Source organism: Puntigrus tetrazona, chromosome 15, assembly GCF_018831695.1.
Source record: "Puntigrus tetrazona isolate hp1 chromosome 15, ASM1883169v1, whole genome shotgun sequence".
In the NCBI taxonomy this organism is placed as follows: domain Eukaryota; kingdom Metazoa; phylum Chordata; class Actinopteri; order Cypriniformes; family Cyprinidae; genus Puntigrus; species Puntigrus tetrazona.
In genome coordinates, this window is record NC_056713.1 from 20,125,220 (window position 1) to 20,153,022 (window position 27,803).

A 27,803-nucleotide genomic window follows, 5' to 3' on the forward strand; every position below is an offset into this window, starting at 1 on the left:
CTATAACACAATAGCAATAGGACTCGTTAATTTGTAACTTTGATTCTCCTGAAATCCAAATCAACACTGCATTTGACCACTGGAATTACAAAAAGAAGTGTTTCAACATTGCATCAACTACCGATAAAAGCATTATTTTTTATTTGAATTCAGCTAGTTATTTTAACGTGTAGTACCTTTCACAAACAATAAAATGCACAAATTCACCAACTTTTTCTCATCTGTTTCTCTTTCACCTAGTATGTTTATATGAATTACCCCTAAGCTTTTAAAATAAATATTTTAGTAATGAAGTATCACATTTCCATTTTAAGGGTTCTCTGTTGCTGTTTATGGTCATATGACATGCAGGTAAACTTTTTGTTTATTGTGTGTTTGTTTTTTACATTTATTTATAGAATTAGCTCGTTTAAAGGAAACACCACTTTTCATGATAGGTTTCTGATAGTTTCCATGATAGTGTAAATTGCACATTATAATTTGATAAAGATCTCCAGCCTCCACTGCAATGACTGATAAGATGGTTTTAAATAACAATTTGCACATCTTCGCTTTCATTTTCTTCATGGAAGAAAATGGTGGGTTGAGGTGCTAATTAACCAATGCCATTAATTTCGGGTACAGAGAAGAGAGATGCATGTGGGATTTGATGATTGTTCAGAGAGACCAATCTTTTTTACTATTATTATTATTATTTTCAGAGTTTCGCTTGTGGCCAGAGTGAGAGTTCTATTCACGTTACCCTTTCTTTCTTGTTAAACTGGCTGTTTTCCATAACATGATATTTTGCGGTTATGGGAACAAGCGTGGGCAGTTGCATAAGAAACTGGCACAAAAAACACATTTATTATTAGGTAGGTTATTAGCAAATAGTAGGAAGAAATAATGTTTGTTTTGTTTAGTTTTTTGTACAGAGAAGCTCATTAATCTGTTCAAAAACTGCAAAGCATATAATTAATTGTTTACCTTGCTCCCATTATTAATTAAGAATTAGATGGGAATGTGTACTTGTGTATATTAAATTGAAAAAAAAATTGATATAAGGAAAACACTTATACATTTCACATTCAGACAACATATCGAATTAAATGCAACATTTTAGTACAAAGGCTTAATTAGTATTTTTCTGTTAAACATACCCCAGCAATCCATTGTTTACTTTGAATAAATAAATAAAATCAACGTAGCTGAATATTAGTTGCAATACAATTTCATATCCCTATCATAAATGTCTTTATTTATCTGATAAAATAATAAACTCGCAATTTAGGAATTTAAAAAAAATAATCAAACAAGACAGCGCCCTGTTATTCTTTTTATGTCAAAATGATTCAAACAAAATTTGTTTTCTTGGAAATATCGTAATCAAACAACTTCTGATTTGCCGGTTCGAATTTCTGCTGCTATGAGGAAAAGAGGCAATGGACAAATAAGTCGACAGCACAGATGCATTTGATTTCTAGAAAAAAAAAATGGTGAAAGGAAGCAAAAAAGCAAAAACAAGACCAATCACAGAGGTCTGAGGTGTAAAGGGGAGGGGCAGGTTGGAGTTTAGAGGTGGCCTTGCTAGATCTCACCCACATGTAGACTTCCACTGGGCGATGACACCTCTGGTTGAGGCCGCGATGCTTTTTAATGTGTCTCTGTTGACTTGCTCGCGGCAGGACGCAGCCTCTACCTTGATCGCATAGGTAGGTCATTGAAAGTTTCTGTCAGCCAGGCTCTTCTTCTTTTCCACCTTGTAGTGTCATCTTGCCATTTCTCATCTCGTCTGCTGCCTCTCTACCTCTTCCCCCTCCCCCATCAACAAGTGCCGTGCTTTCTATATCTGGAAAAACATCTTTTGATTACAAAAGCATCCGTGCAAGTGTCTGATTGTGTGTGTTGAGGTCTCTTCTGACTGCAGGCCCGGAGAGGATGTGTCACTGCAGACAGGTTTTCCCCTGTTACTCATGGGCCTCTTTCTCGCACCGTCTCTCTTTATGTGGGCCTGACCGTTGCACATTACAGATTTCTAAAGTTGTCACTTGCATTTGTGCGCCTGTTATGTAGTCTATAGGTCCCTTCGTCACTAATGGGATTGATTTTTGTTGAGGGTAATGCCTTTTGTTGGATAGGCCTAGATGTTTTGACATCTGACGTACTACAGTTTCGTACTATGAAACTAAGGGTTCGGTTTAGTTATGGGACAGAGTGTGAGCTGCGTCTCAGATTCAGAGTTTCACAGGTAAGTCAATTGCTCATTGCACTATTGCAGAATTTGCAGTCATTTGCGTCAAAATTGCATCACATGTTCCTCGGTTTCATTCTTCTTATTCATTATCGTTCTGCTTATCATCACGCTCAAATGAGAATTCATTTCCACCAGGGCTTTAAAAGAAATGAGCGGAGAAATAATAGTAACTGCTGAGGTACTGCTCACTGCGACACTCTTTGTTCGGCGTACTTTAAAACGAAAAGGAAAAGAAAAATGCAATGCTTTTAGTAATTTCTTGGTGTTTCAATTTGCTAAATTTCATTTACCGTTGCTAATTTTACCGTAGTCATAAAAAGAACATCAACAGAGCATCTGTTTTTTGTTGCTGGAACGGCTATGATATGTGATTATGATAGCTATAGAAACAGCAAATGCATGAAATTATTAATTAATATACATTATATATATATATATATATATATATATATATATATATATATATATATATATATATATATATATATACAGCTATTTTAGATAAATTATTTCTTTAGCATAAACAACGCAACATGCTTTACATACAGCGCATAGCTAGATCATTTTTGACAACATTTTTTTATCTTTGATTCAAAACTTCCAGTGATTTCTGCAAAGCAATAACAAAAGCAAGAAATGCATTTACGTTGGTAGCTTTGAAAATACTATATTCATTTTTGGCATGTCCAAGGATAATATATCATAATCTTCGATGTCAAGCACAGTGCTAGATTAAGCGCAATAATAGCCTATGACTCACTTATATTTGTGGCACACTAGACTTTTAATATTAGAGTAATAATACATGACTCATCTGTCTTTTTTTTAAGGTGCACACACACACACACAAGCTAATGCTACAAACAAAGGTGCAAATTAAGGAGACGTCGTCTATTTTGTTGTCAGTTAACAGTTCATTTTAAAAAATAAATAAATAAATAATAATAATGTAGTCATACACTTACACCCTCATGATCGTTCTAAACAAAATGTCTTGTACATTGTACATCCGCACGATGAAAGCCAATGTAGTTCATTGTGTTTGGACACCGGCGTTCTTTAGCGATCTTCTTTTGTGAAAAAAGTAAGACATACAGATGCGGAATGTCAGGAGCGCGAGTAAATGACGACAGCAATTTATTTTTGGGGTAAACTGTTCTATTACCTTACTTAGTTCCAGATCACAAAAGTTAGCCAGAAAATGTGAACTACATAATAAGTGTGTAAACTCTCAACAGTTAATTTGGGCAGTAATGAAAGCATCTGCACACACCTGTTTGGTATAAAGCCTCGCAATATTAACGTTGTTTCAGTTGTTTTTTTCATGCTTTGCTGCTTGTGTGTGTGTGCGTGTGTCTCACTTTTAACCAGTTTAGCATCAATTCTAGTAATTAGAACATAGAGCCCCGTCATCTCAGTACAATCCGTCACCGTTGCATGAGGGGGAGTGATCGTATCAGCATAAGTTTTTGCAGGCAATCGATACTCTTCGACTTTCTTGTTTTGCGCATTCGTCAGATCGACGGCAAAACATGCGCCAACCGAGACACCTCTGACCGAAACCTTTTTCCTCCCGTCACTGCCCAAAGACACCGATTTCCTATTCCAGGATGGTCGCGTTTGTTATTTTCGAGAATTTTTTGTAGGCATGTCCAGATCGACTATCAAAACCTTCCCCCCCTGTGAGGAATTAGAACGCAGCTGAGATGTACTGTAATCAAAAGCTCCACCAGACACCACATCACACTGCTACTACAGTAGATGCATATCTAAACCGACCTACTGTATGGCTTTGATACTGTTGTTGTTGATCAAACAAACTTGAACTCTTACGAGTCTCAGCGTACCGGCATTAGTCAGAGTTTCACATTCTGAAGAGGTCTGTGGCTTCATCGCAAAAGCTCCACAACAAAATTTCAAAGGTGATGCAAAATGCGAAAGGCCTTTTGCCGCCTGACATGACCAGACATGTCCGCCTCCGCGTTGAGCCATACGCAGACAATACAATTCCAGTTCATGGTTGAATGTATTGTGAGATAGAAATGATTAAACATTGCTTAGAGTTTCATTTTGTGAATTAGATTGTCTGTCTGATGTATGAAAGTAGGTTAGAGGTGTTGTGTAGCTGATGAGTTTAGGAAAAAACCCTGCTCAATTCCTCTGAATATGTCTTTCGCAATCTCTGAAATTAAGTCAAATGGCTTAACCTATATTGCTTTATGTATTTACGTCTTCGAGCTTATCTATGTTTCAGTCTTTCTTTCGGTCTATCTTCCTGAAAGCAAAGAGATCTCTTTTTAGTTTTAAAACAGCTGAGCAGTGAAAGGTTTATCAGTCCTCGGGTGCATGTAAAAAGTCGAGTACTTATATCACGACTGTTAGGTGCCTAGAAATCCCAGCATATTTTCGGGAAAATTACAGGCCTATAAATCTTTTGGCTTACTGATGATAACGTTTTTTTTGACTGATGATCTATTTTTAGATATCCAATCTGATCGACCTGAAAAGTCAATAAATAAAAAAAACGAGATAAACAATTATTCAGAGAGATGAGCATTATTGTCTACATTTAAAAATTCAATTTATGCTTATTAGTTGTACTTAAATTATAAATGGACGGTAATGTATTGATTCGTTTTTTTCATTGTTATTTGGAATGTTTTGTTTGGGATATGTAATATATGTATGTGATATGTATTAGTGTTTTTAATCATTTTTTATAATTAAGCATCTTGCGCAAAAAATATGTGATCCAACTATTTGTATATTCTGTAATTTCCTGCGAGATTCATTTAAGATTTTACAATAGTTTTTCTCTCTCCGTCCTGTCTTTCAAGTTGACTTTTGTTCCTCATTGTCCCATGATGCACTCAACCTCTGTTTTTCCCCCATCTAAAGGCTGACATGAGATTTCTCATCTCGACATCAAACCCGATCATCTCACTTCAGCCACACCCTTCACTCTGAAGATGATCCGCATTCATAACCCTCACCACGTGCCGTTTCTACATCAGACGGAGCTTCTCCGCCAGGCCGGAACACTTTGTGACACGCTTCTCACAGTGGAGGGCCTTTCATTTAAAGCCCACGCTCTGATACTAGCGCTGGCGAGCAAGCGTCTCAAGCGTCAGCTAACGAACCAGCACGGTCCAGGTTCGGGGTACTGCTGCGTTATAGACAAAGTCTCTCCCCACACCTTTAAACAAATCCTAGACTATGTGTACAGCGAATCGCTGGAGGTGCCCAAAGATGATCTCGAGGAGCTGCTGAGGGGCGCAGAGTACCTGGAAGTGGAGTCTTTGGTAGAGCAATGTCAAGCACGACTTAGAGATCCAGAATCCCCGACTAAAACAGACACACATTCCCTCCAAGCTGACAAAGAACACAAGGACATTCAGTTGTCTAAAACTAGCCACAGTTCGGATGAAGACCACATTGATTGCTCTTTAGAAGACGAACGTTCTTCCACCAAGAGGTCAGTCCACGATGCACATAAGAAGAGCTGTTCTCCCGTGTCTCCCCGCCCTCCCGTGTTCTCCAGAGAGACCATCATCTCCTCCGGCTCTCCGTCTCCGAGCCCTCGCCTCTGCTGGCCGCCGGTCAACCCGTCTAGGAGCATGGTGTTAAACTGTAGAGAAATTATGACCTTACACTCCCTTCGAGCGTATCCCTACCCCACGCCCATGTACCCCATCCTCCACCACTCGCTCCAGCCACAGGTCACCTCCTCCCTTATGGGTTACACAGGGTTGATTCACCCTTATCACCCTCTCATACACTCTCCTCCGCTGACCCAAGACAGTCCCTTCATTCCTGGTCTGAAGGGAAAGAACGGCTCTATCGGTGCAGCTTTAACGGAGTCCATGTCAGATGATCAAGAGAGGTAAGAAACAACACAGATGACACTTACAGTGTATGAATGTTATTGGACTAAATAAGTTATCAAACCATGTGGGAACGATTTTAATGACAGACAGCACAAGCACAGTTAAAAAAGTATACATTTTAGAAAAACATGTTATGCTTATATGTTAAATATATTGGTTTATAATATAAATTATGTTAATATTGACACATTTATATATACGTAAAAATAAATATACACAACGCACACGTATATTATGCAAACAAAAACATTTATTTTATTAATCGACAGCACTATTTATAAATCATTGACCTCATATATGGATTATATATATCATTATTTCGGTGGAACATCATAAAGGATGTTTTGACAAATCTTGCTTTGCTTTTTATGTCAATACAATGGAAATCATTCATAGCCAAAACTATTTGGAGAACATTCTTTAACATCTTCTGCAGAATAAAGAAAGTATTTGAGGTTTGCAACTACATGAAGGTGACAAAAAAGGAAGTTAATTCTCTTATTCAAATAGTTTTGGGCCCTCTGTATACATAAATGTTGAACATACGGTATTTCATTTAAACAAAAAATATAAATATTTTTAAACGTGGAGTTTTTAAGAGCCACTTGTTCACCTTTTTAGAAAGAAGTCTAAGGTTATAAGACAGAAATCTTGTTTTTGTTTTTTTTTCTTAAATTATTTTTTTTTCGACAGGAAGCCACAATGTAGTCAGCTAATTTCATAGGAACACCATTAGCCTGGTAAACTTGTTTTGTAACGAATGCAACAACGCATTTACAATCATAACCAAGAGCAAGCACCACAAAATCTGACCTTTTTGCATAAGTTGATATCACCGCTCACAAAATATTTAAGATTTTTTATATGTAAAAGTGCAAACAAAGGAATGGTTTTCTACTATGCAAAGTAGTGAGTCATTTTTAAGTGTTTCATATATTAGATTTAAAAAGCTTATTTAAATTATTTGATTTTGGCCACGTAGTCTTTGTAAGTTCAGAATAAAAAAATCATGTTTACTAAAATATTTTACTTCCGTAAAATAGTCTTTGTGTAATACACTGTAGTGCCAAGCAAGTATCGCACTTTTTCTTTTCATTTTTAAATTTAGTAAAACTTGAAAATCTTCACACTTGTTGACTGCTTTACCTTCAGTATCTGCTACAACATATCCATAATAAAAAAAAAAAATCAAAAATAGTTGCACAAACGGTTCATATGCAAAATCATATGCATAACCTACAAAACTATTTTATAATGTCATTTTTAAATTGAGAAACAAATTCAGTCATGCGTGTCAAACATTTAAAGGGTAACATATATGCTTGAATGTAGCTTAGGTTTCTTTCTATGGTTTCCAACGGACACATTTTCCCCAACCAGCCCCTTTTCCACCTACAACAATTATCTTTCTATAGACTCCATTAAAATGAGGGGAACTAATAACTGTCTGTGGTTCCACTGCAGTGGAATAACAGTAATTATGCAATAAAGGCAATCATATTATCATTGTAATGAAACATTTTGGGGTATGAATAATATAAATATAATATAATATAATTAAAAATTCAATGACTTATGGATGTGCTTACGCTCATAAAGATCTGCAATCTCTCAATTAAATAATTGAGATGTTTATTTATATTAAGATGTTAATTTCAGTGTTTGAGGCAGTATAAAATCATAGAAGCACCATGTGCACTAAATACTGGATATGTTGGTGGAGTATATTGGAACACAACATTTACTATCAAGGCCGAAACTGAGGGGAGCCCCCCATTTGTCCCCGACATTACAAACAGTAAACATGAAAGTCAGTCATCTACACCCTCAGAGTAGGATGTTCTATTTCAGTCTCCTTTTTTAGCCAAAGTCTGTTCCACTCCCTGATTTGCCGCACACACAAACAGTATCTTTATGCTTTTTTTTTGCTCAATCAATGCTGAAACGAAACATCCGAGAGCAGACGCAGTCTTCTTCACCAATGCACGCACAGGGAAACGGTACAAACCGCCCACACAACACTTTAGACTCAATTAGATCACATTTCACGATTAAACATCCCAAAAAATGTGACATTCATGAGAGCCTGTTAGACTAACGTAATACGTTTATTAGAGCATATTATTATTGATACTAAATATTTGAATCGCATGAGCTGTCCTTGACACTGTAGATGTGCTGCAGGCTGCTTGACTCTGGCAGAGGAAACCATTGTTTGCTTGCATTGTTTCCTGCTACCTGAACGCAAAACCTTTGTTCCTAGTTTTTGGTCGTAGACAGAAGGAGGTGATGTAAGTTTAAATTGATTTTCTTAAACACTTGATAAAACATCCGACAAGTTAGAACGCTGCTTTGTTGCCTTCGCTGGGCTACGCTGTGCTGTATATCGATGTTTGTTCGTATATTTAGTACACATACTTCACACCTACTCGTTTCTCAGTATTTTTTAACACTGAACCATCAAGTGCATCCTGGGATGCATTTTAAGGCATTGCTATAAACATTTGTAGACTGCTTTTGCTTCACAATACAATCGATTAAAAAGTGTGTGGGGAAAGTCATAAAAAGTCATTATGCCTCATGATGCCATAGAAGAAACTTTTTGTCTAAAAATGGTTCCATAAAGAACCTTTGACATCTGAAGAACCCTTCTGTTTCACAAAAAGTTCTTTGAGGCGATGATTCAGGTTATGAAAAGGTTAAGAGATATTTCTTTAAAGAACCTTTCGACTGAACGGTTCTTTGCAAAACCAAAAAGGGTTCTTCTCTGGCATCACTTGAAGAACCTTTTGAAGCACGTTCATTTTTAAGAGTGTGATCTACTAGTTTATATTATTTAGGCTGAAAGGTTTGCAAGATTGTATATTTATGTGAAGTGTGTTTTAAAACTGAAACAGTAGTGCCCTGTCTCCTAAATAATGACACAAATGTGATAACACACTAACAGAGTCTAACAGAGGTTATCATCAGTAACACCTGAGAGCGTGTGGGTTTCTCACTGACCTTTACCTGCTGGTCCGAATTAGCTGTGGTCTAGCCAACACACTAGAACATGTAGAAATGCAGCTTTAGAAGTGCAACTGAACTAGCAGGTGTTAGCTGACCAGATCAACAAGTGGTTTAAAAAAAAAACACCGGTGGAAAACGCAGTGACTCAGTTTGGAGATATTTGTTGATGATGAATAAAGTCTTGAATGTGATCGCGATCGTCTATGCTAGTTACGCGTGGAAAATATGGACATCTTTGAATTGGTGCTAACATGACGACATTTTCCACAGGAAGCCAAAGGTTCAAGAGGAGAGGGAGATATGCTGCAGACACTGTGGTAAACCGTCCCTGGAAAACCCCTGGAGGCCAACGACTGGGTCATCAACCTCAGGTAATATGTTGTATAAACACACAAAAATAAACCTTGACGATCTTATCTGCCCAGAATCAAAATGGCATATAGATAATCTCACAGACGCTTGCAGAAACACAAAAATGCACGGCAGTGTTGCAAATTTGGTCTGGGATGCACCTACTTTTTACGCAGATCAGAGGAATGGATGCATGCAACAGGATGTAAATGTTGTGTATCTCTCAAAGAGCTGAAAGATGGTGGCCGTTGCCTCTCTTCCGCTGGCAGTGGTAAAAGAAAGGATAGCAGACAGTGGAAAAAAAGCTAAATTCATGCTAATTTATGCATTTAGCAGACCTGTGATCCAGAGTGACTTAGAAAAAAGGAACAGTCTGTTACAAATCCAGGTTTATTAATTTATAGAGTTAAAATAAATATTATTTCATATAGATTTTTTTGTTAATCAATGAAAGTATAGATTATAGACTATAATCTATACTTTCAATGCAATTTAAAGTTGCTTTGGATATTTCATAATTAATGCTTGCGCCCAGCATAATGAATTACTTAAATGCAAACGTCATTGCCGCTTGATAACGTATTCGATTCTGCTGCGTTTATTTACAAGAAGGCACCACATGTGTGCTCTTCAAATATTCAGAAATGTACATCTACAAAATATTGAGATGTTTTCTGACTGTCAAACATTAATGCAGAGAACTATACCTGTAGATATTGTTCTGGGGCATCTGTGTGAACCTAGAGGAAATGACTTCATACCTCATATAAAAAAAAGTCAAGTTGACACCAGTTAACGAAAGTGAAGTTAGTTCTGAGAAACACTCCTGCAGCGCGGATGCCGCTTGGCAACTAATGCAGAAGCATTCAAGTACTGAAAGTTCATTAAGTGTCCAAATGCTTTTTAGGAGTTACTGCGTAGTCCCAATGGTGGTTCGGCTTTGTTCTAGTTTGCATAATGTTCTAAAGGGCACAAAGGCAAAAGCTAATGACCCCTTGCCTGCTAAACTGGGGTGTAAAGCTGTGCGCGAGAGAAAACTGTGGCTTCTGAATCGTGGTGCATCAGCACAGTCCTGCGGTCGATCAGCTCTGTGCTTCACGGTGGTTTGTATACAGTACCAAAAGAGAAGTGTTGACTTGCTCTTTTTTCATCCAAATTGGGGTTAGAGCGCTTTTTATGTGTGCGAGCGTATGAGCGGCTGAGCATTTTGGGGTGAGAATGATAGTAACACATTTTTATGAGATGTTATCTTTAGGAGTCTATGTAATTTATACCCTGCAGCTTTTTTTGCAATCAAAGGCATGAATCACCCAAAAATAAAAATTAGCTGACAATTTATTCTCCCTCAGGCCACCCAAGATGTGGATGGGTTCGATTCATTACAACAAATTGAGAAATCTAGCATTACAGCACTCGCTCAGTAATAGATCCTCTGAGGTAAATGGGTGCCGTCAGAATGACAGTGATGATAAAAACATCACTATTATTCCACAAGTAATCCTCACTAATCCATTTCATCATCTGCGAAGCAAAAAGATGCTCATTTGTGAAAAACAAATTCACCGTTTAACATTTTCAACTTTGCTAAAATTAAAAAAGTTCTTTATCTGTAATACTATTTTGACAAATCAGGACAGAAATATGCACAGAACAAGCACTGTTTAGTGATGTAGATTAGACTATGATGAGGATTTCTTGTGAATTATAATGACGTTTTTATAAGCTGTTTGGATTTTCATTCTGACGGCACCCATTCACTGCAGAAGATCCATTGGCGATTAAGTGATGTAACAGGCCTACAACCATTTTTCATAATTATCATAAGGTCCTAAAATTGCATGTCTATGATTTCACAAAATAGAAGTGTTGTATAATAGCATTAACAGCATGTCAGCAACATGTGTATTGCAATCTATATATAAAATGCGTATTCCCTTCAACTAAAATGTTTGCGGCAATCTGAAAGCGGTGTGGCATATGACTCATTCAAGCTGAAAGCATTAGTTCATATAGGTTTTGCCAACTAAAGTCATTTTTAAAGTCGTTTTAGGTTACCAGCTACAAAGTTTCCACTTTTTATAGATTTTGGATGCATAGAAAATAGATCAAAATACTTAAAACATTTAAAAAATGTTCAACGGCACATTTTCGAACGGCAAACTCGTGCTGTAAAGGCGCAGGTTTCTGCAGCAGTTGTATGTCACTGTGTTGCATCCTGAGTTAGTGTGTGTGTGTGTGTGTGTGTGTGTGTGTGTGTGTGCGCGTGAAAGAGAGTGTGGGGTATGTGGGAATGTGTGGGTGTTTATATATGTGTGAATACAATGTCAGAGTTGGGCAGGTATGTTTGCTTTTATTTCACACATGACTTTTGCGTTTGCTTGCGTTTCAGTAAGCTCAGAAGTATAAGCTTACACAACCTTTCAAGTGTCCATATAATTGTCACAAGCGAGGTCTTTGCGAATATAAAGACAGAAAGTGTTAACCATGCTTTTTTTTTTCACAATTTGTGCAGTACAGGAGAGGATGTGGTGTGTATGTATAAGTGTGTGTGTGTGTGGACAGGGAGAGCTATAAACTAGGCCGCACACCAAGAGAGAGTTGCCACAGGATGTGTTTATCTAAAATTGGGCCCCTCGGCTGCGCACTACCAAAGCTCAGATGTCACTTTATATTTGACCATAAATCATTTTAACAATTAATAGAAAATAAACTGTCGGTTGCTTTATAATTTTCACAGAACAGGGTATTTATTCACTGCGAGAATTTAGATCTTTCTGATTAATAAAGCAGCCATTTCTCCCCCAAAAAATCTTAAGCGCATCATTTTAATAAATATTTTGTCCCTTAATCGTCATTTATCCAGTTTATAACAATGCACATTTTGAACTGTGTAACAAATGGAATCTTGCATAATTGGGTCCACGTTTAAAAACTGTTGCATTTAAAGGAGGAAGTTATTAGAAACGTTGCAATGTTAATTGTTTTAAACAAAGAATTTATGACGTGAATAATAAATACTTAAGGCCATGTCATTCTTTATCATTTCGGCGTTCGTTTTTTCCCGTAAGAGAATTGTGCAACATTTTTCTTACCAGCTGCAAACCATTTAATCAGTGTCTGCCGAACGCTGTGCGCACATCTACACTGGCTGAAAATGACCACATGTTTAGATATGTATTCAGTGATAAAGATGCGGTCTCTTTCTCAAGTCGTTTGAAAGTGGTACAAATGAAAATGAACTGAACAGGAAAAGTCAAATTTCCCTGCCTCCAGCTTAAAAGCTGCTGTGACTAAAGCGAAGGCAAAAATATGAAAAAAGAAAAATAAATGTAATAAATGAATCTTACTTTTATGGTTTGTTTTGCGAAATTATTTCGGTCCCACAATAACGATGAGCAATGCATTAGTTACCGTATTAATTCATCTTTGTTAATGTTAGTTGCATTCGCTTTACAGCCTATTACATGTAAATCGATGCAGATTTTATTTAATAATATATTAGTAAAGTAACTTTTAGCATAACAATTGGATTAGAAGTACATGTTAGTTCATGCTGACAAATGCAGCTTATTTTAACAAATGGAACCGTATTGTAAAGAGTTTTTCTAGATTAATAATTAGATAACGCTATCGGTCTCCTTTCACTTTCACACTTGGTTAACTGGTGTTTTAGCGAATGGAACAATTGTAACCAGCAGTGCATTAGACAACACGAAGACAAATTTAAACACATATGAGGGGCCAAAGAGCTGACCAGCGTCATGCCAAAAATATCCCTGCTTTCTTGTGAAGCGCAGCTACATTTCGGCCTGAGGCTCAGCGAACACAACGTGTTCGGAGTTTAGTTGAACGGTCACTATTTATGTCGCAGGTGCATCGCAAGAGATTCCTTTTAAGGTTATCTGCAAGCTTATTGTTACAACAGATATAAACGACTTGGGTGTGCATCTTTGGCTTTAAAATTTAGGTAGGTGCTAAATGGAACTGGGCTAAAAAATAATCTGTGAATTCACAAGTCTTCAAGCAAGCGTATTTAAAAGAACAGTTCGCCGATAGTTCAACCTCGGGCCTTTGTGTCGCTTCATACGCAGAAATGTATCGCATCACAGCACTTTGTTCGCCACTGGATCCTCTGCAGTGAACGGGTGCCGTTAGAATGAGAGTCCAAACAGCTGATAAAAACATCCAAATGTTCCACGAGTAATGCAGACGGCTACATTTTGTAAAGCGAAAGGCTGTTTGTGTGAACACCATTAACTATCTCCTGAAACGTATTTGAAAAGTATTTGTCTGAATCAGGAGAGAGATGTGTAAAGATCGAGCACCGTTTTAAGTAGAAACCTTCCAGAACAACAAATATGTTGGCGAATTTTGATGTGAGAGGACAACGGGGAATGGGCGTTTTCACTGGAGTTGTCAATTTTTCCTTTTGATGATGAACTAAAGCTTCCTTTTTTCATCGTTCTCTGCTCGGCCATACGGTTCCTCCACTTGTAATGGCTTTTGATTAGGTGGGACCATAAATGGTACTCGCTGGTCATAAAATCCGTCCATGTCACCAGGGTCTTCAAGAACGTTCCCAGCAAAGGGTTACAGTGACCTCTTTGGGTCTTCAGTTTTCGTCTAGATGACGCGCCTCTATGAACTATATTTGTGTGTGGCTTTATTCTGAAATGTAACTGCGTTAGAAAGATCTAGCGATAACAGAGAATATGCCTATTTATAGTCAACCAGTTTTTTTTTTTTTAATTAGTGTTCTCTCATCATCCGTTGGCAGGTTCTGGGGAAATGGCGCTGAGGTGCAAGTACTGTGGCCGAGGCGGACGGGACAGGCGATCTCTGCGCTCGCTCAAGAGGGGAGTCGGAGGAGAGAAGCCCTACCAGTGCAAGCAGTGTACAAAAAGGTTCAGCCTTAAACACCAGCTGGACACACACCACCGGGTCCACACAGGTACACGCTCGAAAGCTTCTAGGATCATGAAGACCTGGTTCATGTTCGTTTAATTAGGACCGGAGCTGTGCTCTGCTGAATAGTGGCGCTATAGGAGTAGGATCAGACACCGCTCATTTAGATAAGAGTTCACTTTCTGAGAAAATGAACATTGCGTTTCACTGTATCAAGATTAGATCTGTGATATTTTATTATCACTGAGATACTATTGTAGTTTGGTTTTTTTTGGCATATTAAGAATTTCTTTCCGGTTTTCATTTGACCTTCTCGTTTTATTTTTAAATGTTTACATAGTTTTTATTACATTTTATTTCGGATTTACAATTTTAGCACATTAAGTAGTTGATAAAAAAAAGAGAAATGTTGCTTTGGCAAAAATACATTGTATATTTTGTTTACAGAAACAAACGGAAAAATAATTATATATTCACCTCCACGAATTATATCAGCTATCAAATATCAACTGTACTGATTATTGTACCTATGCTGCAGCCTTCTCTGAATTATGTTTTTACTCTTATATTTTTTATGTAGCTTTATGTAGCATTTAATATGTAATTTAATCATAAAAATGTATTTTATTATTTCTAAAAATATATATCATTCCAGTTTTAGCCATGGTAACTAGTTAATTGCCAATTAAATTTTATTTATATTTATATTTTTATGTAATTTATTTATTATATTTTATACACAAACACAGAGAGAGATAGACAGTACTTTAACTAGTTTTAGTTGTTAATCTCAATTTTTTTTAAGCTTAAGCACATTTTTACAGTAACAGCACATTATAAATTTTGTTCAGGTTTCTGGCAAATCACGTCGAAACCTTCAGCTCAGTTCTCTCCCCTCGTCTCTCTCTCTCTCTCAGGTGAAAAACCGTTCGAGTGTCGGCTGTGCGGTCAGCGTTCACGTGACTATTCGGCTATGATCAAACATCTGCGTACTCACGGCGGAGCCACTCCTTACCAGTGCACCCTGTGTCTGGAGTTCTGTAGCAGCCTGGCAGCCATGCAGAAACACCTGAAGAATCACCCCACGCAGGACTTCCCTCCAGACTGGAGCCTGAGCAGCACGTACCTGTACAACTGCCACACCTGAGCCCTGCGCGATAAAACATGTAGATATGGAACATTTAACACAGACTTGATATTTTAAATACGTTCATTAATCTATTTTGAAGCCATTATACAAATATGATAATATATTTAATACGCATACACATCCATGCCAGTTGATTTTTTGTTTTCTTTGAAGACGTATAGTTGTGTTCACTCACCAATTAAGACGAAGCAGGCTGCAATTTACCGACGCTTACAACTTTCTCTGTGAAATATCATCACAATAGCATAAAAAAATATATGTTTGTTTATTTATTGAGCTGGTCAAACCTGTACCATTTATCTAAGCACTCACTATGTGATCTATTTACACACTGTATACAATCTTTTAATAAAAGCATTATGGTCAAAATAGGAAGACTTTGTCAGTGTCTTTCGTGTGTGACAGCATATTTTGCGTAAATGGATAAATTAATTGTTTTAGCTATTAAGGCAGGAAGTGTACAGATATGTCTTCGCAATGAGAGAAGCTTTTATGATTAAAAGCTACGTGGATGAAAAGATGCTTAATGGTGTAGTTCCGGCACCTGCCAGCAGAGGCTGCCATGAGAGTCAAATAAGTTTTCATACCCTCAGCCAAAACCGGTCGTGTCGTTGCAAAAGTGATTTGCGAGAATTATGAGGACACTGGGGTTGAATGATGCATTCAGATTGCTTTGATGCTTACCTTTAGTTCACTGCATCAAGAACCAACCATTTTGCAACACAATAGCAACACGTGAGCAATAATACATTAACAATATAGACATTATTTATTGCTTGTGTATTAGACAGCACATATGCGTCTCCTCCGCGCCATTACCAAATGCCAGGCACAGCCTACTCTGACTTGCTTCAGACTATGATTATTAATAATTTATAATTTTCGATATTCTGAGTCAATCGCAGATAACATATCGTCTACAACTTGTCACGCCCGCTCCTGAAAACAATTTTTTTATAGTGCTGTGTGTATCTTACATAGCTAACGGTTTCATTTAGTTTAGTTTATCCAAAAGGTTTTAAAATGTATCGTTCCGATTCTAAACGCTTATTCCAAAAAAAAAAACCGTTACCACAGAAACACGAAATGCGAGGGAGGAAGGGAAAACACCTTTCAGGAGCCGTCGCTCACTTTCAAAAAAATAAATGGTTCAGTTAACTGATTACAATTTTTTTTAGATTTTTGGTAAAAGCCTAATTAAAAAAATGAATGGGAACAACACTTCCGGAACCCGAACCGCCGAGAAAAGGGGGCGTCTTTTCTAGCACTCACAACAACTTAAAGATATTCGGATTCGTTGACTTCTGACACTCGCTCCTCCTGGATATTGTGAATAGTGAATGTACGTGCTCCTGGTGGCTTCGCCTTGTCGTCTTCTTGGTCGTCCCCACCCAGTTTCCAGGTAACACGGTCTTTCACGGTTTCCTGGAGTTCCAGTCTCGCTTGGGTCTGTAGGTGATGCTGCTCTTGGGCGCTGAAGGGCGGAAGAGGCACCCGGTACGTGCTGTGGAAACGTCTCAGGTCGACTCGAAACGCCCCTTTCTCCAGTGTCATGCACGGCTCGAAACGGGCTCCCCATTCGATCTCCGTCTCGATGTACGAGGTCTTTGCTTGGCACATCATTCCTGCAGAAACAAAGTTGTCAAACTAATCTCAGAAAGGGAGGTGTCTTTAGAATAATGGCAAGCTAACCTTAACCTTGGCCACATGATGGCGCTACGATGTAACAAATCGCATTAGTCTTAAACTGATTCCAGTTTTTATATATTCATTCATTCATTTCTTGCTGTAGTGTTGTTGAATACTTTAGTTTAAAATTTGGTAACTGAAAAAAAAAAAAAAAAAAAAAAAAAAAAATATATATATATATATATATATATATATATATATATATATATATATATATATATATATATATATATGATGAAAACCAAGTAAAGAAAATATAATTAGAATTATTTTAAATTTATTGTTATTCTATATACGTTTTCCCACTTTTTAAATATGTGTAGGCTGTTGAGAACCATAACCTAAAATGTGTGTGTGTGTGTGTGTGTGTATAAATTGCTATGAATATGAGTTCTGAAGATATTTATATATATGTTTAAATTTATTCATAGCTCGTCAATTGCCATATTGGCCTGTGATGACAAGACATTTGGGTCACTGGGTCAACAGAAAATAAGTAAAGGTTATGATTGTGAACACAATATTTAATTAATGTTTTCAACTCGAAGGTAAATATGGTAAATATGCACACAATGTAGTTTTTTTTTAAATATAGACGTAGTAACGAAACCTAATAATATATTTCAGTGTATTATAATCTACTTTGTGACACACCTGTTGCTTCAACAATTCCCTCCAAGATGACAATAATCTCAAACTGATGTTTCCGTAGCTGCTCTGGCCCAAGCTCCCAGAAAGGACTGCTGGAATCGATAGTATGTTGAATGACCTGCGGCTCCACCAGGAAGAGACGGTCAGAGCCGCTCTCATAACCTAAGTCGATCTCAGACTGCTCCAGCGGGAGAAATTCCCCCTCGGACGTCTGCCGAGACTTGATGAGTTTAGCACGCACTTTGGCGTCCACCATGTGGCTCTCTCGCAGGTCGCCGAGACGGAACATAATGCAAAGTCGGTCATCGCGGTTGGCCACAACACAAGTCCGGCTGAAAAGAAGCGTCTCTGCACGCTTCTTGGGGCGTGAAATTTTCACGAACATGCAGCCCACCATAAGGGCGTCGATCATGGATCCCACAATGCACTGCGCCATGACCAAAAAAACACCTTCGTAGCATCGTGACGACACTGTGCGAGCACCATAACCAATAGTCCTCTGAGTTTCAACGGAGAAGAGCAACGCCGACACAAATCCATCTATATTGGGGTAGCACGCATCAGCGTCGCCGGGAACTTCAAGATCTCCACGCAAGAACGCGTTTAGCGTATAAAGCCCTGCGAATATAAACCAGGTGACAGAGTAGCACATCATAAACACGAAAAGAAACCATCTGTACTGAAGGTCCACAAAAGAAGTGAAGATATCGGCCAGGAACCGCTCCCTCTCAGCCATATGTGCCAAGTCTACCCTACACTTTCCATCTTTGGAGACGTAACGGTATTGTTCGCGAAGCTCTGGAGGGAAAGTAGGGGTCTGCGCGTTCTCGCTCTCTATTAGCTTGTTGAGGGCTTTAACGTTACATTCAGCGTCCCGTACGGGTGTGCAGAGAGCGCTTCGGGATGTGGTGCTGCCCAGAGGACTTGTGCATGGGCTTGTCATGTTGGGAACGCTAAGAGCATGGCGGCAACAGGGACGAACGTTCGGCTCACGTAAAGAACAACGCCTCATCAACGCCAGCTCGGCTTCGGTGGGGGCACAGATACTGGGTCTCTGGCCGTGCACATAACCACGCTGAGGGCTGTAGGGCAAATCTGTGGTGCTCTTGTGCCGCCGAATGGACACACTTGGTTTAGAGGTCTGGTTCGGCATGAGGTCTGGCAAAGGAAGGGAGTTTCTGCATGTTGAATCAAGTTGACTGTCGCTTTGAGGAAAAATCTGGAAAAGAACATAGATGATTACATAAAGGTTGTTATTTTTGCTTTTTTTAGCAAAACTATTTAAGGGAAATTCCACTGTAGCAGCTGTTTTCATTGCACTGGAGTTTAAAAGAGGTCTCAAAGTTCAGTCCAGCTTTAGAAACCCTGTTATTTTTGTTTGAATGACACAAAGGATATTACATGCTTGAACTGACAAAATATGCACAGAATTGCGAGATATTAACTCATATTTACTCGCACTGCCGCAAATCAGAGAAGAAAAGACTGAATTCTACTGAAAAGAACAAGAAAGTTCGGAATTGTGAGATAAGTCACAATTAGTTTTTTATTATTTTTTTAAATTCTGTGGCAAAATCTGAAGCATACTTAATGATAACTATTAGCAAAAACAATATTCTTTTATTATAAGCGTAAACTTAAAGTGCTTATGGTTTTCAAATCGAATAGTGGTTGGCTTTGAATGCTTTTATCATTTATGATAACTGTAAAAAATGTTCTAAAAATAAGTCTATATTCTATACTAATTCTAAAACTATATTGTTCTTCCTTCTTTCACAGAAGACAAGCCATACTGATTTGAAACGACATGAGGGTAAATGATGACAGCATTTTTTTCTGAAGAACTAAAAATTATGTCACAAGTAAAAAATAATGTTTCGATATGAGGCTGTTTCAATAAAATCCACCCACCGTGGGAATACACATCTGATGGTGCACTACATCACCAGGCTTACACAACACAACACAGCTTGATTTGGGCTTTAGATTGTTGTTTGTGGCTGGTCTGGTCCTGGCATCATCTTGTTTTGGCCCTGAGATGCCTCTGCCTTCTTCAACAGGTGCACTTTTAACTCCACTCAGCATGATTGAGAAATTCTTAAACCAGTGAGGTAAAGCTGGATCCAAAACCTGCCAAAGAGATCATTGTTTAATTGATTTACAAAATGTGTGGGTTTTTTTTTTTATCAATATATTTTCACAAATTATTAACCGGGCATAAACAAAGTAAGGGTGGGCTTAAATTAGACAGTCAGACAGGGTGCTCTAAGCTTCTTCATCCGCTGGCTCAGCAGGATTGAGTCCTCCAGTAAACTTTAGTCTGATGACAAAGGCATTACAAAGGTTTAACTCGTGATTGCTTGCTTGGTTCAATAGTTTATCATCAAATTCGTCAGGAACTAATTAATGCACTCTATGATGCATTTTATTTTTAGATAATGTCAAGGCAAAAAGGCGAAACCTTACATCAAAAAATATAATTCTGCCAATTTTACACCACAAAGGTGGCACAGAAGCCCTTCTGAAGTAGAGCTAATGGTGTCTTTACACAGCCGTAATATAACTCTTCTTATAATAGAATAAATTGTGCCTGCACAGCATCACTCCAGCCCTATTATCAAAGCGTACAATTACAATTGCTGCGTAAATGCATTAATGCCACCTCTGAGCAGCATTAAACAGTCAGTGTAATTTGTACGCGGCATATGAGGCATTTAAGTGTCTTCACACAGGCTGTTTAATGCTGCTCAGTGGTGTCATAAATGCACTTAAACAATCATTTTAACTGCAGGAATAATTACGCCTTTTATGCTGCATTATTTACACCGAATTTGGCGCAGACACAGAGCAGGCTTAACTTGTCTGTTCAAAGACAAAATTTTAATAGAGCCTTTTTTGTAGAACTTTAACTTGTTCACCAAAAAACATCAAGTACTAAAAAAACGTTGCCTTACCTATATAGTTGATTTTAGCAAGAGCACTGGGCAGCTGGTTTTACAAGCAAGTACTGAGAGCATCCTGAATGTGTCAACTTTGGACATCAAAGTTAATCATAATCATCTTACAGTAATCCAGGTGTCTCAACAGACTACAGCAGAAAGGACAGATCAGTAATGTCATATCGCCCTTGGCATCTATATTATAAGCGTAATCAGCCCTCTGTCAGATTACACCATTTTGAGGTAAGGGAGAAATAAAATTGACAGCATTAACTTGAGGCTGACTTGTTAAGAGAAATACAGTTGTTTTTTAATTCATCTGGAAGTATTGTGTTTTTCAGATTAAGGCTGTGTCTGAAATGACACAATGGTGGTTTGATCTATGGACACAAGTTCACAACCCACCCAACTATTTCTCAAAACAGTCTGGCTTTCGCACGTCTCTGACATTACCTCAGTGCAGCCACACCAAGAACACGCACACGACCTCAGCCTCAATGACTTCAAAAAAGTGCATGAAAGGGCTGTTCTTTAATAGTTTTCGCTACCAATGTCAGACGTGCGATTCTAAATACGACATCAAAAAAGGTAAGTTTTAATTTACGATAATAACTTTTAACTTAAATGGAAATGACACGGGCGCGTTCGCGCGTAGCGGGACACCCTTTGTCATTGACGTGACTAGGAAAGCGTCTCTATTTAACTTCAGCACAGTAGTCGGTTACTCAAAAGACTTTAAAACAAAACGGACACATTTTATTTTTGTGATAGACAGAATAGCGTTCGACAAAACCGATTATCGCTGTGTTATAAACCTTGAAATAAACTCCGTCTGCGATTAAACATAGCCTATGCTGTATGCTAAGAAAAATACACGTTTATTTATCGTTGTTTATCCGCTGAGGGCAGGTTACGAATTTGCCGACAACTGCGGATGGTCCGACGAGCAACAGCAGATCGAGTCGCCTTACAGACCATGCAGAGATGGGACATTTAACGATGGATCAAAAGTCGAGTGCCAAAACTGTAGATTTTGCCCAGAGCCACGGTTTGTTGCGTCTCCGTGTAAAAGCACTTCGGATACCATCTGCTGTAAACAAGGGTACGTTGAACTTTAAATGTTATTCTTTTATTTGCTACTGTTTTTAAAAAAAAGAAAACATTGCTAATGTAAGTTTTGAAGCTTGAAAGACAGTTTCGGGGGGGAAAAAATGCTAATAGATTATGCTGCTTTTTTAGTCGCTTACTATGCAAGGGTAGGTTTAGGGGCCGGGGGGTTGACGTTAATAAAGCCTCGCGCTAAATATAATCTGGTAATTTTTTTTTTTTTTGCTCTGTCCGAATGAGCTGTTTGCGTTTATTCCATTTGATGAGAGAGTCCGGCACACCCTTTCTTTTCCTTTTTCTTTTCTTTAAAGAGCTTTAAGTCTCGTTATGCTTCTTGTTTAGTCTTTCTGTTCCTTTGTTTTTTTGCAGAGAGCAGTATTTTAATGGAAGTTGTATCCCCGAGCCGCCGAAGACCACAAGGATAACGGTAAAAAAATACGGTTCTATTGTTTTTAGGCACTGAGCAATCACCTCAGTCAGTTTGAACTTTCCAAATATGCCAAATAAAACTTTACATACGTTTTTGACAGTGCAAACTCTTTTCTAGACTACAAGTAGGGCTATCAACATTACCTCAGTCACCAGCTCCAGCCCCTCTTCAGGCCCCTCTTCGGAACCCTTTCCAAGCTCGCAAAACCCTGTTCCAACACTTCAAAGCTTTGGCTTCAATAACTCTTCAAGTGCAGGGCCTCATTCATATTTCATTGGTATTGTTTTGAATTTCATTATTTATCATATCCGTTTACCACATTCATGTAAGCTACAAAGTGCTATTCAAGTTTGAAGTGTGTATTTTTAAAGTTTTAAAGCAGTAATATTGTGAAAATATTACAATTTAAATCTAGCTTTGAATTTAAATATTTTTTGAAATGTCATTTTTTATGATGCCGCATGATCCTTCTAATATCATTCTAATATGCTGATTTGTAAACTGATTAATATATTATTGGAAATCCTCCTATTTGAGGATATTTTACTATTTTATATACTTTTCTTTAAAATGCTTTTTTTATAACTTTAAAAAAAGATTGTTACTTTTGATCAATTTAATGCATGTCTGCTCAATTGAAGCATAAATCTTACTGACCCCAAACATTTATTTTATCCTACGTATTTAGAGCAAGTTGCATGTTAAAATGGAGCCTGTTCAGTTTGTAGTTTACGTACACTCAGAGTAAGAGAGAGATAGAATATGCCGGCTTTACTTTTGATCCAAAACAGATGTGATTTGTTTTTTTGTGCATCTTTTAGGGATCTATGTGTTTTGTGGAATTTTATCAACACTCGCTCTGGTGTGTGTCTTCCTTTTGTTCAGGAGGAACACTAAACATTTTAATAAAGGTCAGTCAAACAAAAACGAAAGCAGACAGGAAATTGAGGACAAAACAGTGTTAACAAAACTTTTGTGTCTCCTCATTACTTTTTAAAAAATTCCAGATCTAAAAAAATGCTGTAATGGAGCAAGTCATGAAAGCCTGTCCAAAATGAGCATTGCTAGATATAAACAGAGCGTCTCATACAGCATCATCAACGATGGCAATAATGATAATGTAACGGGATCGTCACGCTTAGGTGGGTATATAAAAAAAACAACTTTTTCACGATAATTTTCCATGTGAAAACCTGGTGATTTTCCACAACTATTTTCACAGCCCCTGAGGTCCAGAATGCACCTCTGAAAACGGTGCTGAACAACTTGGATGTTCTTGAGGAGCTCGTGGTGATATTAGACCCGGACATTTCTGGCGCCAAGAACACTCGGCACCTTGCTGCCCAGTGCTCTTTTTCATTTGCCTGGATAAATTATGCATATTCCATGAAGGACCACAAGAGCCCCCTTGTTGCCGTTTTGGAGGGCGTCGTCACCAAGAACCCAGACTGGACTGTCGGCCACCTCGTCGAGCTGCTAACTGCTATTGGCCGTAACGATGCAATGGAGATTTTGGCAAAGCTTCCTGCGCAAATCACAGATCAGTAAATTTACTTTAACTCGATTGTTGAACACAATCTCATAAGAATTCGTGAATTTCACTGACACACACACACTTATAAGTGACGGGAGGAGCAAACGTCAGTGTGCTCTGCATTTACCTGACGAGGCTTGATTCACGTCAGGTGTTCCTCATCCCACGCCCCTCCTCTCACACGCACCCAGTCCTTTTGGGAGCCTGGTGAAGGGTGACAGTTGTTGAAGTACGCAGTGCTTGAATCATGCATTTAGATTGACTGACTGTCTTGGGAAAAAAAAAAAAAAAAAAACACAATCTAAACAGTTCACAGTGGAAAACATATGTCTGGACTCAGCTTGGGAATTTCCCCTAACGTTTTCTATTACATCCTACTTCACCCAGTACGACACATTTAGCCTTATATAGCCAATATGAAACGCAACACTGCCTAACACTATTTACATTCAACAAGTTTAATTTGTTCCTTTCTTTTCCTCCCTAAACATTCCATTTTTTATTACTGGATTTCATAACCCAGAAGTGTCTTTTTCTTCTAATGTTTTTTTATAAGTGCCATAAATCAAAAGTTAGCAAACCAATATTGCAATTACTCAATATCTTGACTGGCTTTGTTTACAAATCCTTTCTGAAAGCAGTGCATCATTAGTACACCATTTTTTTTGTATAGTCAGCATAAATATCACAATAAACCTTGAACTTTGTTCAAACATTGTACATCTTTATTAAGCAAAAACATTATAAATAAAAAAAGTGCATAGAAAAATTAAACAGGTTTAGAAATATGTATACAACTATTTACAAACTTAGGGGTCATTTGTACAAGGTAGCAAAGACACAAGTTTTTCCTTTGAAGTCTTTTTCAACACAACGTTGTATTTTTTTTCTCTAAAATAACCTACACAGGAACAGACAGATTTTCTTTTTTCAAGAAGCTCTGGGAGACGCATTATCACAGGAGGTCCTGACTAGTGCTTTGCATCCTTCATTGCACACGAGTCAACTCTGCATTACAGAACAGACCAAGCAAATCTAGCTTTGCATTAGTATTACTTGATGTTGTCTGAACAGCTTGAGGTAGAATCCTTGCAAGTCTTGGGTGGTTTGATTAAAATCTGCTAAATTTCGGGTTCTGGATGGAGATTCTTCCTCCACACAAACACACAAGGAAAAAGCAGGAGACGACGATGTGATTTAGTTGGGATTAAAGTCAAATAAAATCAGACGACTAAGACATTTAAAACGAATAGCTGGCTCAACACATCACCTCGTAAAAAGGCCACGTTGCAAGAACTCATCCTCGATGTTCAAGTTAAAGAAAACAGGAAAAAAAAACCCTGAAGAAAACTTGATAAGACCTTGGTCACATACAAAAAGCACAGACCTATGGGTAAAAACTCCCATAAAGACAAACAGGAATAAATAGAACGCTCTTACAGTCCGAACGAACTTAGATGAACGATGGCATCAGCTTGTTGATTTTTTTCCTGCGTGAAGAAGAGAACCAACTCCCAAATCTTTCAAGGAACATTAAGGTGCCGAGTGCCACCGTCTACTGAAAAACTGTTTCAATAACTCTTCTATAAATATATATAGATCTTGTATACATCGCCTTCACTGTCCTACGTCTCTAGGACACTTTAAGCAGTTGCTAACTCCCTAGATAAATGTAGAGCTCCAATTGTATGTGCAATTGTGGCAAAAAATGATTTATTGCAGGAACAATCCACAACGTCGTCATACCTTGACGTAACGAGGATGCATTTAGTCACGATTAGCTTAAGTAGTGTCCTCTACTACACGACGAATAGAAACTCAAATATCCACTCTCCAGGCGTGATTTTGTTTCGACACAAGGCTCTCAAGAGGTATAAAAGCACAAACATGCTAAAACGTTGCCGTTTTGAGTACTCGGAATGGGGTTTCAAACACCACTGACATTTATGGGCACATTGTCGGAAAGCGTGTCTGGGTTGCTTCACTATTTTTGTACCGGTGGCAGCAACTGCAGCTCGCATCGGTTCTCTAACGCGACGTGAAACAGTATTGTTTTTAATCCCCTTTAGGACTCACGTTAGGCTTAGCACCATGGAGGTCAAGTTTAAAAACGCTTACACACTTATACACCACAGGACAAGCCCGCAAAACAGAACGAAGGGTTAGACCTGCCTGTAAAAACGCAACGGAAATAAATTAATTGTTAAAAAATAAAGCCTTTGAGAAGATTAAAAGAGATTAAGAGAAAAAAAATTGTCACAGACGAAAGAGTGAAACGCAACAGAGCGAGTCTGTTAGCGACCGCCATGAGCAAGAAGTGGATCCATGGGTAATACCGAGGGATTTACAGTGTTGTCCTGAGCAGTGTGAGTCTTCCTCAGCTAAACACCAAAGTGTGATCTAAACTAAAATCGATAGATACAGATCGAATACGTTTCATCCTTTCATTAGTAATATGCATGTTTTTACAGAGTATCCTCGCTGCCCCTATGCTTTCACACACTATGTGGTCCGCACTAAAAAATGCTTCTCAAGCACATATTGTGAAAATCCGGCTCTCGGGAGGTTGTTTGAAATGTCATCTAATGGAACAGAACGCCCCGAACTCTTGGCAGCGCATTCCAGGTTTTGGAAAAACATAAAACCCTGCTGGAATAATTAAAAAGTAGTCACAATTTTGCTGCAAAATATACAACGACTCTGCCTATAGTATTTGTGCTGCTTTTTTCAGCGTAATTTGCTGCTTATTAAAACCGAGACTCATTTAGAAATCGCTAATATTCCAATAAAGCTTTTAATGAAGCACAGAGGAGGCAGCCTGGTGGGAAATGTTCTCGAAAAAGGCCTTGGCCGCGTTAAGTCATGCGCCACTTCTCTTATCTGCTCTACTGGACTGAATGTTGATCCAGCAGCAGGAATCCAGGATGAAAGACACGAAAGTCTCCACAACAGTGTTTAAACAAATGGTGACCCTTGTACGTGCCTGTTTGAGGAGTTGATGTGGTGACTGTGTTAAGCTTTGAAACCTTCAGCTTGGACCCCCTTTACCCGTCAAGCCTCAATCTACTGTTTTTACCCGTCTTACTCCACTTCTCCAAGCTCCTTTTCAGTTTAAGAAGCGCCGACAGCGCTTGGCGCCACAGTTGCAGCCAAGCTTGTTGCTAGCATCTTCTATGGGGAACTTGTAGTCATAAGTCAGTTCTTCTCCACGGTAGATCTTCCGCAAGGCAAAAATAACTATGTGCTTCTGACCTTCTACGTTGATGACTCGAGAGTAGCAGTTTGGCTCACATGAGTGGTTTATGAACCGCGCCGCGTTTCCGTGCATCGTGGCGTCTACCACGTCAAAGTCGTCGATGCGAAACATATAGCATCCAATGCCCTGGAAGAAATTAATACTCACATTCAGCAAGTATATATTAAATCTGTGAAATTCTACAATGAAATCATATCGTCTTACATATGCCTTTCTATCTATCAAACAATCTTGAAAAAAATGCATCACCATTATCACAACATTATTAATAATATAAACGTTATAAACGTTTCTTGAGCAGCTAATCACTATATCAGAATGATTTCCGAAAGACAAAGTTGCACTGAAGACTGCAAGTAATGATGCAAAAAATTCAGCTACTTTGCCTAACAGGAATAACATATTTTAAAATATACAGATTAGGAACAGATTTTAAACTGTAACCAAATTACTTAATTTTTGACCATATAAATGCTGCTTTGGTGAGCATTTCTTTTAATGTTGAGAATGGTGTCTTACTATTAAAATACAACATGGAAAATGTATAAAAACAGAGGGCCACGACTACCCAAGATGCATTTCTGTTGTTAAACCTAGAGGGAAATTGACAGAGATCTCAAATGCACAAATGTGCTCTAAAAAGCACATTTCCACTCACCTTG

The 27,803-nt window shown here is 38.2% G+C and overlaps 4 protein-coding genes across 5 annotated transcripts in view; 2 read left to right on the forward strand and 2 right to left on the reverse strand.

Moving 5' to 3' along the window:
• Positions 1-1,513: 1,513 nt before the first annotated feature.
• Positions 1,514-15,907, forward strand: zbtb32 (zinc finger and BTB domain containing 32). Of its 2 annotated transcripts, none has more exons than XM_043258933.1 (5): positions 1,514-1,691; positions 5,132-6,116; positions 9,400-9,500; positions 14,258-14,431; positions 15,303-15,907. In XM_043258933.1, exons 2-5 carry the CDS (start codon positions 5,203-5,205, stop codon positions 15,530-15,532), a joined length of 1,419 nt encoding a protein of 472 aa, XP_043114868.1. In that variant the 5' UTR covers positions 1,514-1,691; positions 5,132-5,202; the 3' UTR covers positions 15,533-15,907. The 2 variants fall into 2 exon arrangements, with proteins under 2 accessions (XP_043114868.1, XP_043114869.1); XM_043258934.1 differs by lacking the exon at positions 1,514-1,691 and adding an exon at positions 2,019-2,227.
• LOC122358940 (G protein-activated inward rectifier potassium channel 2-like) lies at positions 15,405-20,963 on the reverse strand. Its single transcript, XM_043258932.1, has 5 exons — positions 20,830-20,963; positions 19,787-20,005; positions 17,879-19,094; positions 16,808-17,160; positions 15,405-15,535 (listed from the first exon to the last, which is right to left on the reverse strand). Exons 2-4 carry the CDS (start codon positions 19,958-19,960, stop codon positions 16,814-16,816), a joined length of 1,737 nt encoding a protein of 578 aa, XP_043114867.1. The 5' UTR covers positions 19,961-20,005; positions 20,830-20,963; the 3' UTR covers positions 15,405-15,535; positions 16,808-16,813.
• Positions 20,964-20,968: 5 nt separating this feature from the next.
• On the forward strand, positions 20,969-24,598 carry igflr1 (IGF-like family receptor 1). The gene is made up of 8 exons (XM_043258936.1): positions 20,969-21,057; positions 21,156-21,402; positions 21,724-21,916; positions 22,291-22,348; positions 22,469-22,628; positions 23,173-23,262; positions 23,359-23,493; positions 23,574-24,598. Exons 1-8 carry the CDS (start codon positions 20,989-20,991, stop codon positions 23,897-23,899), a joined length of 1,278 nt encoding a protein of 425 aa, XP_043114871.1. The 5' UTR covers positions 20,969-20,988; the 3' UTR covers positions 23,900-24,598.
• A 1,628-nt stretch (positions 24,599-26,226) lies between these two features.
• kmt2bb (lysine (K)-specific methyltransferase 2Bb) overlaps positions 26,227-27,803 on the reverse strand; it is a 32,415-nt gene continuing 30,838 nt past the window's right edge. Inside the window, 2 exon segments of the mRNA XM_043258931.1 lie at positions 26,227-27,267; positions 27,800-27,803. The exon segment at positions 27,800-27,803 is cut by the window's right edge and continues 126 nt beyond it. Of these exon segments, the coding sequence (XP_043114866.1) occupies positions 26,992-27,267; positions 27,800-27,803 (280 nt within the window). The 3' untranslated portion in view covers positions 26,227-26,991.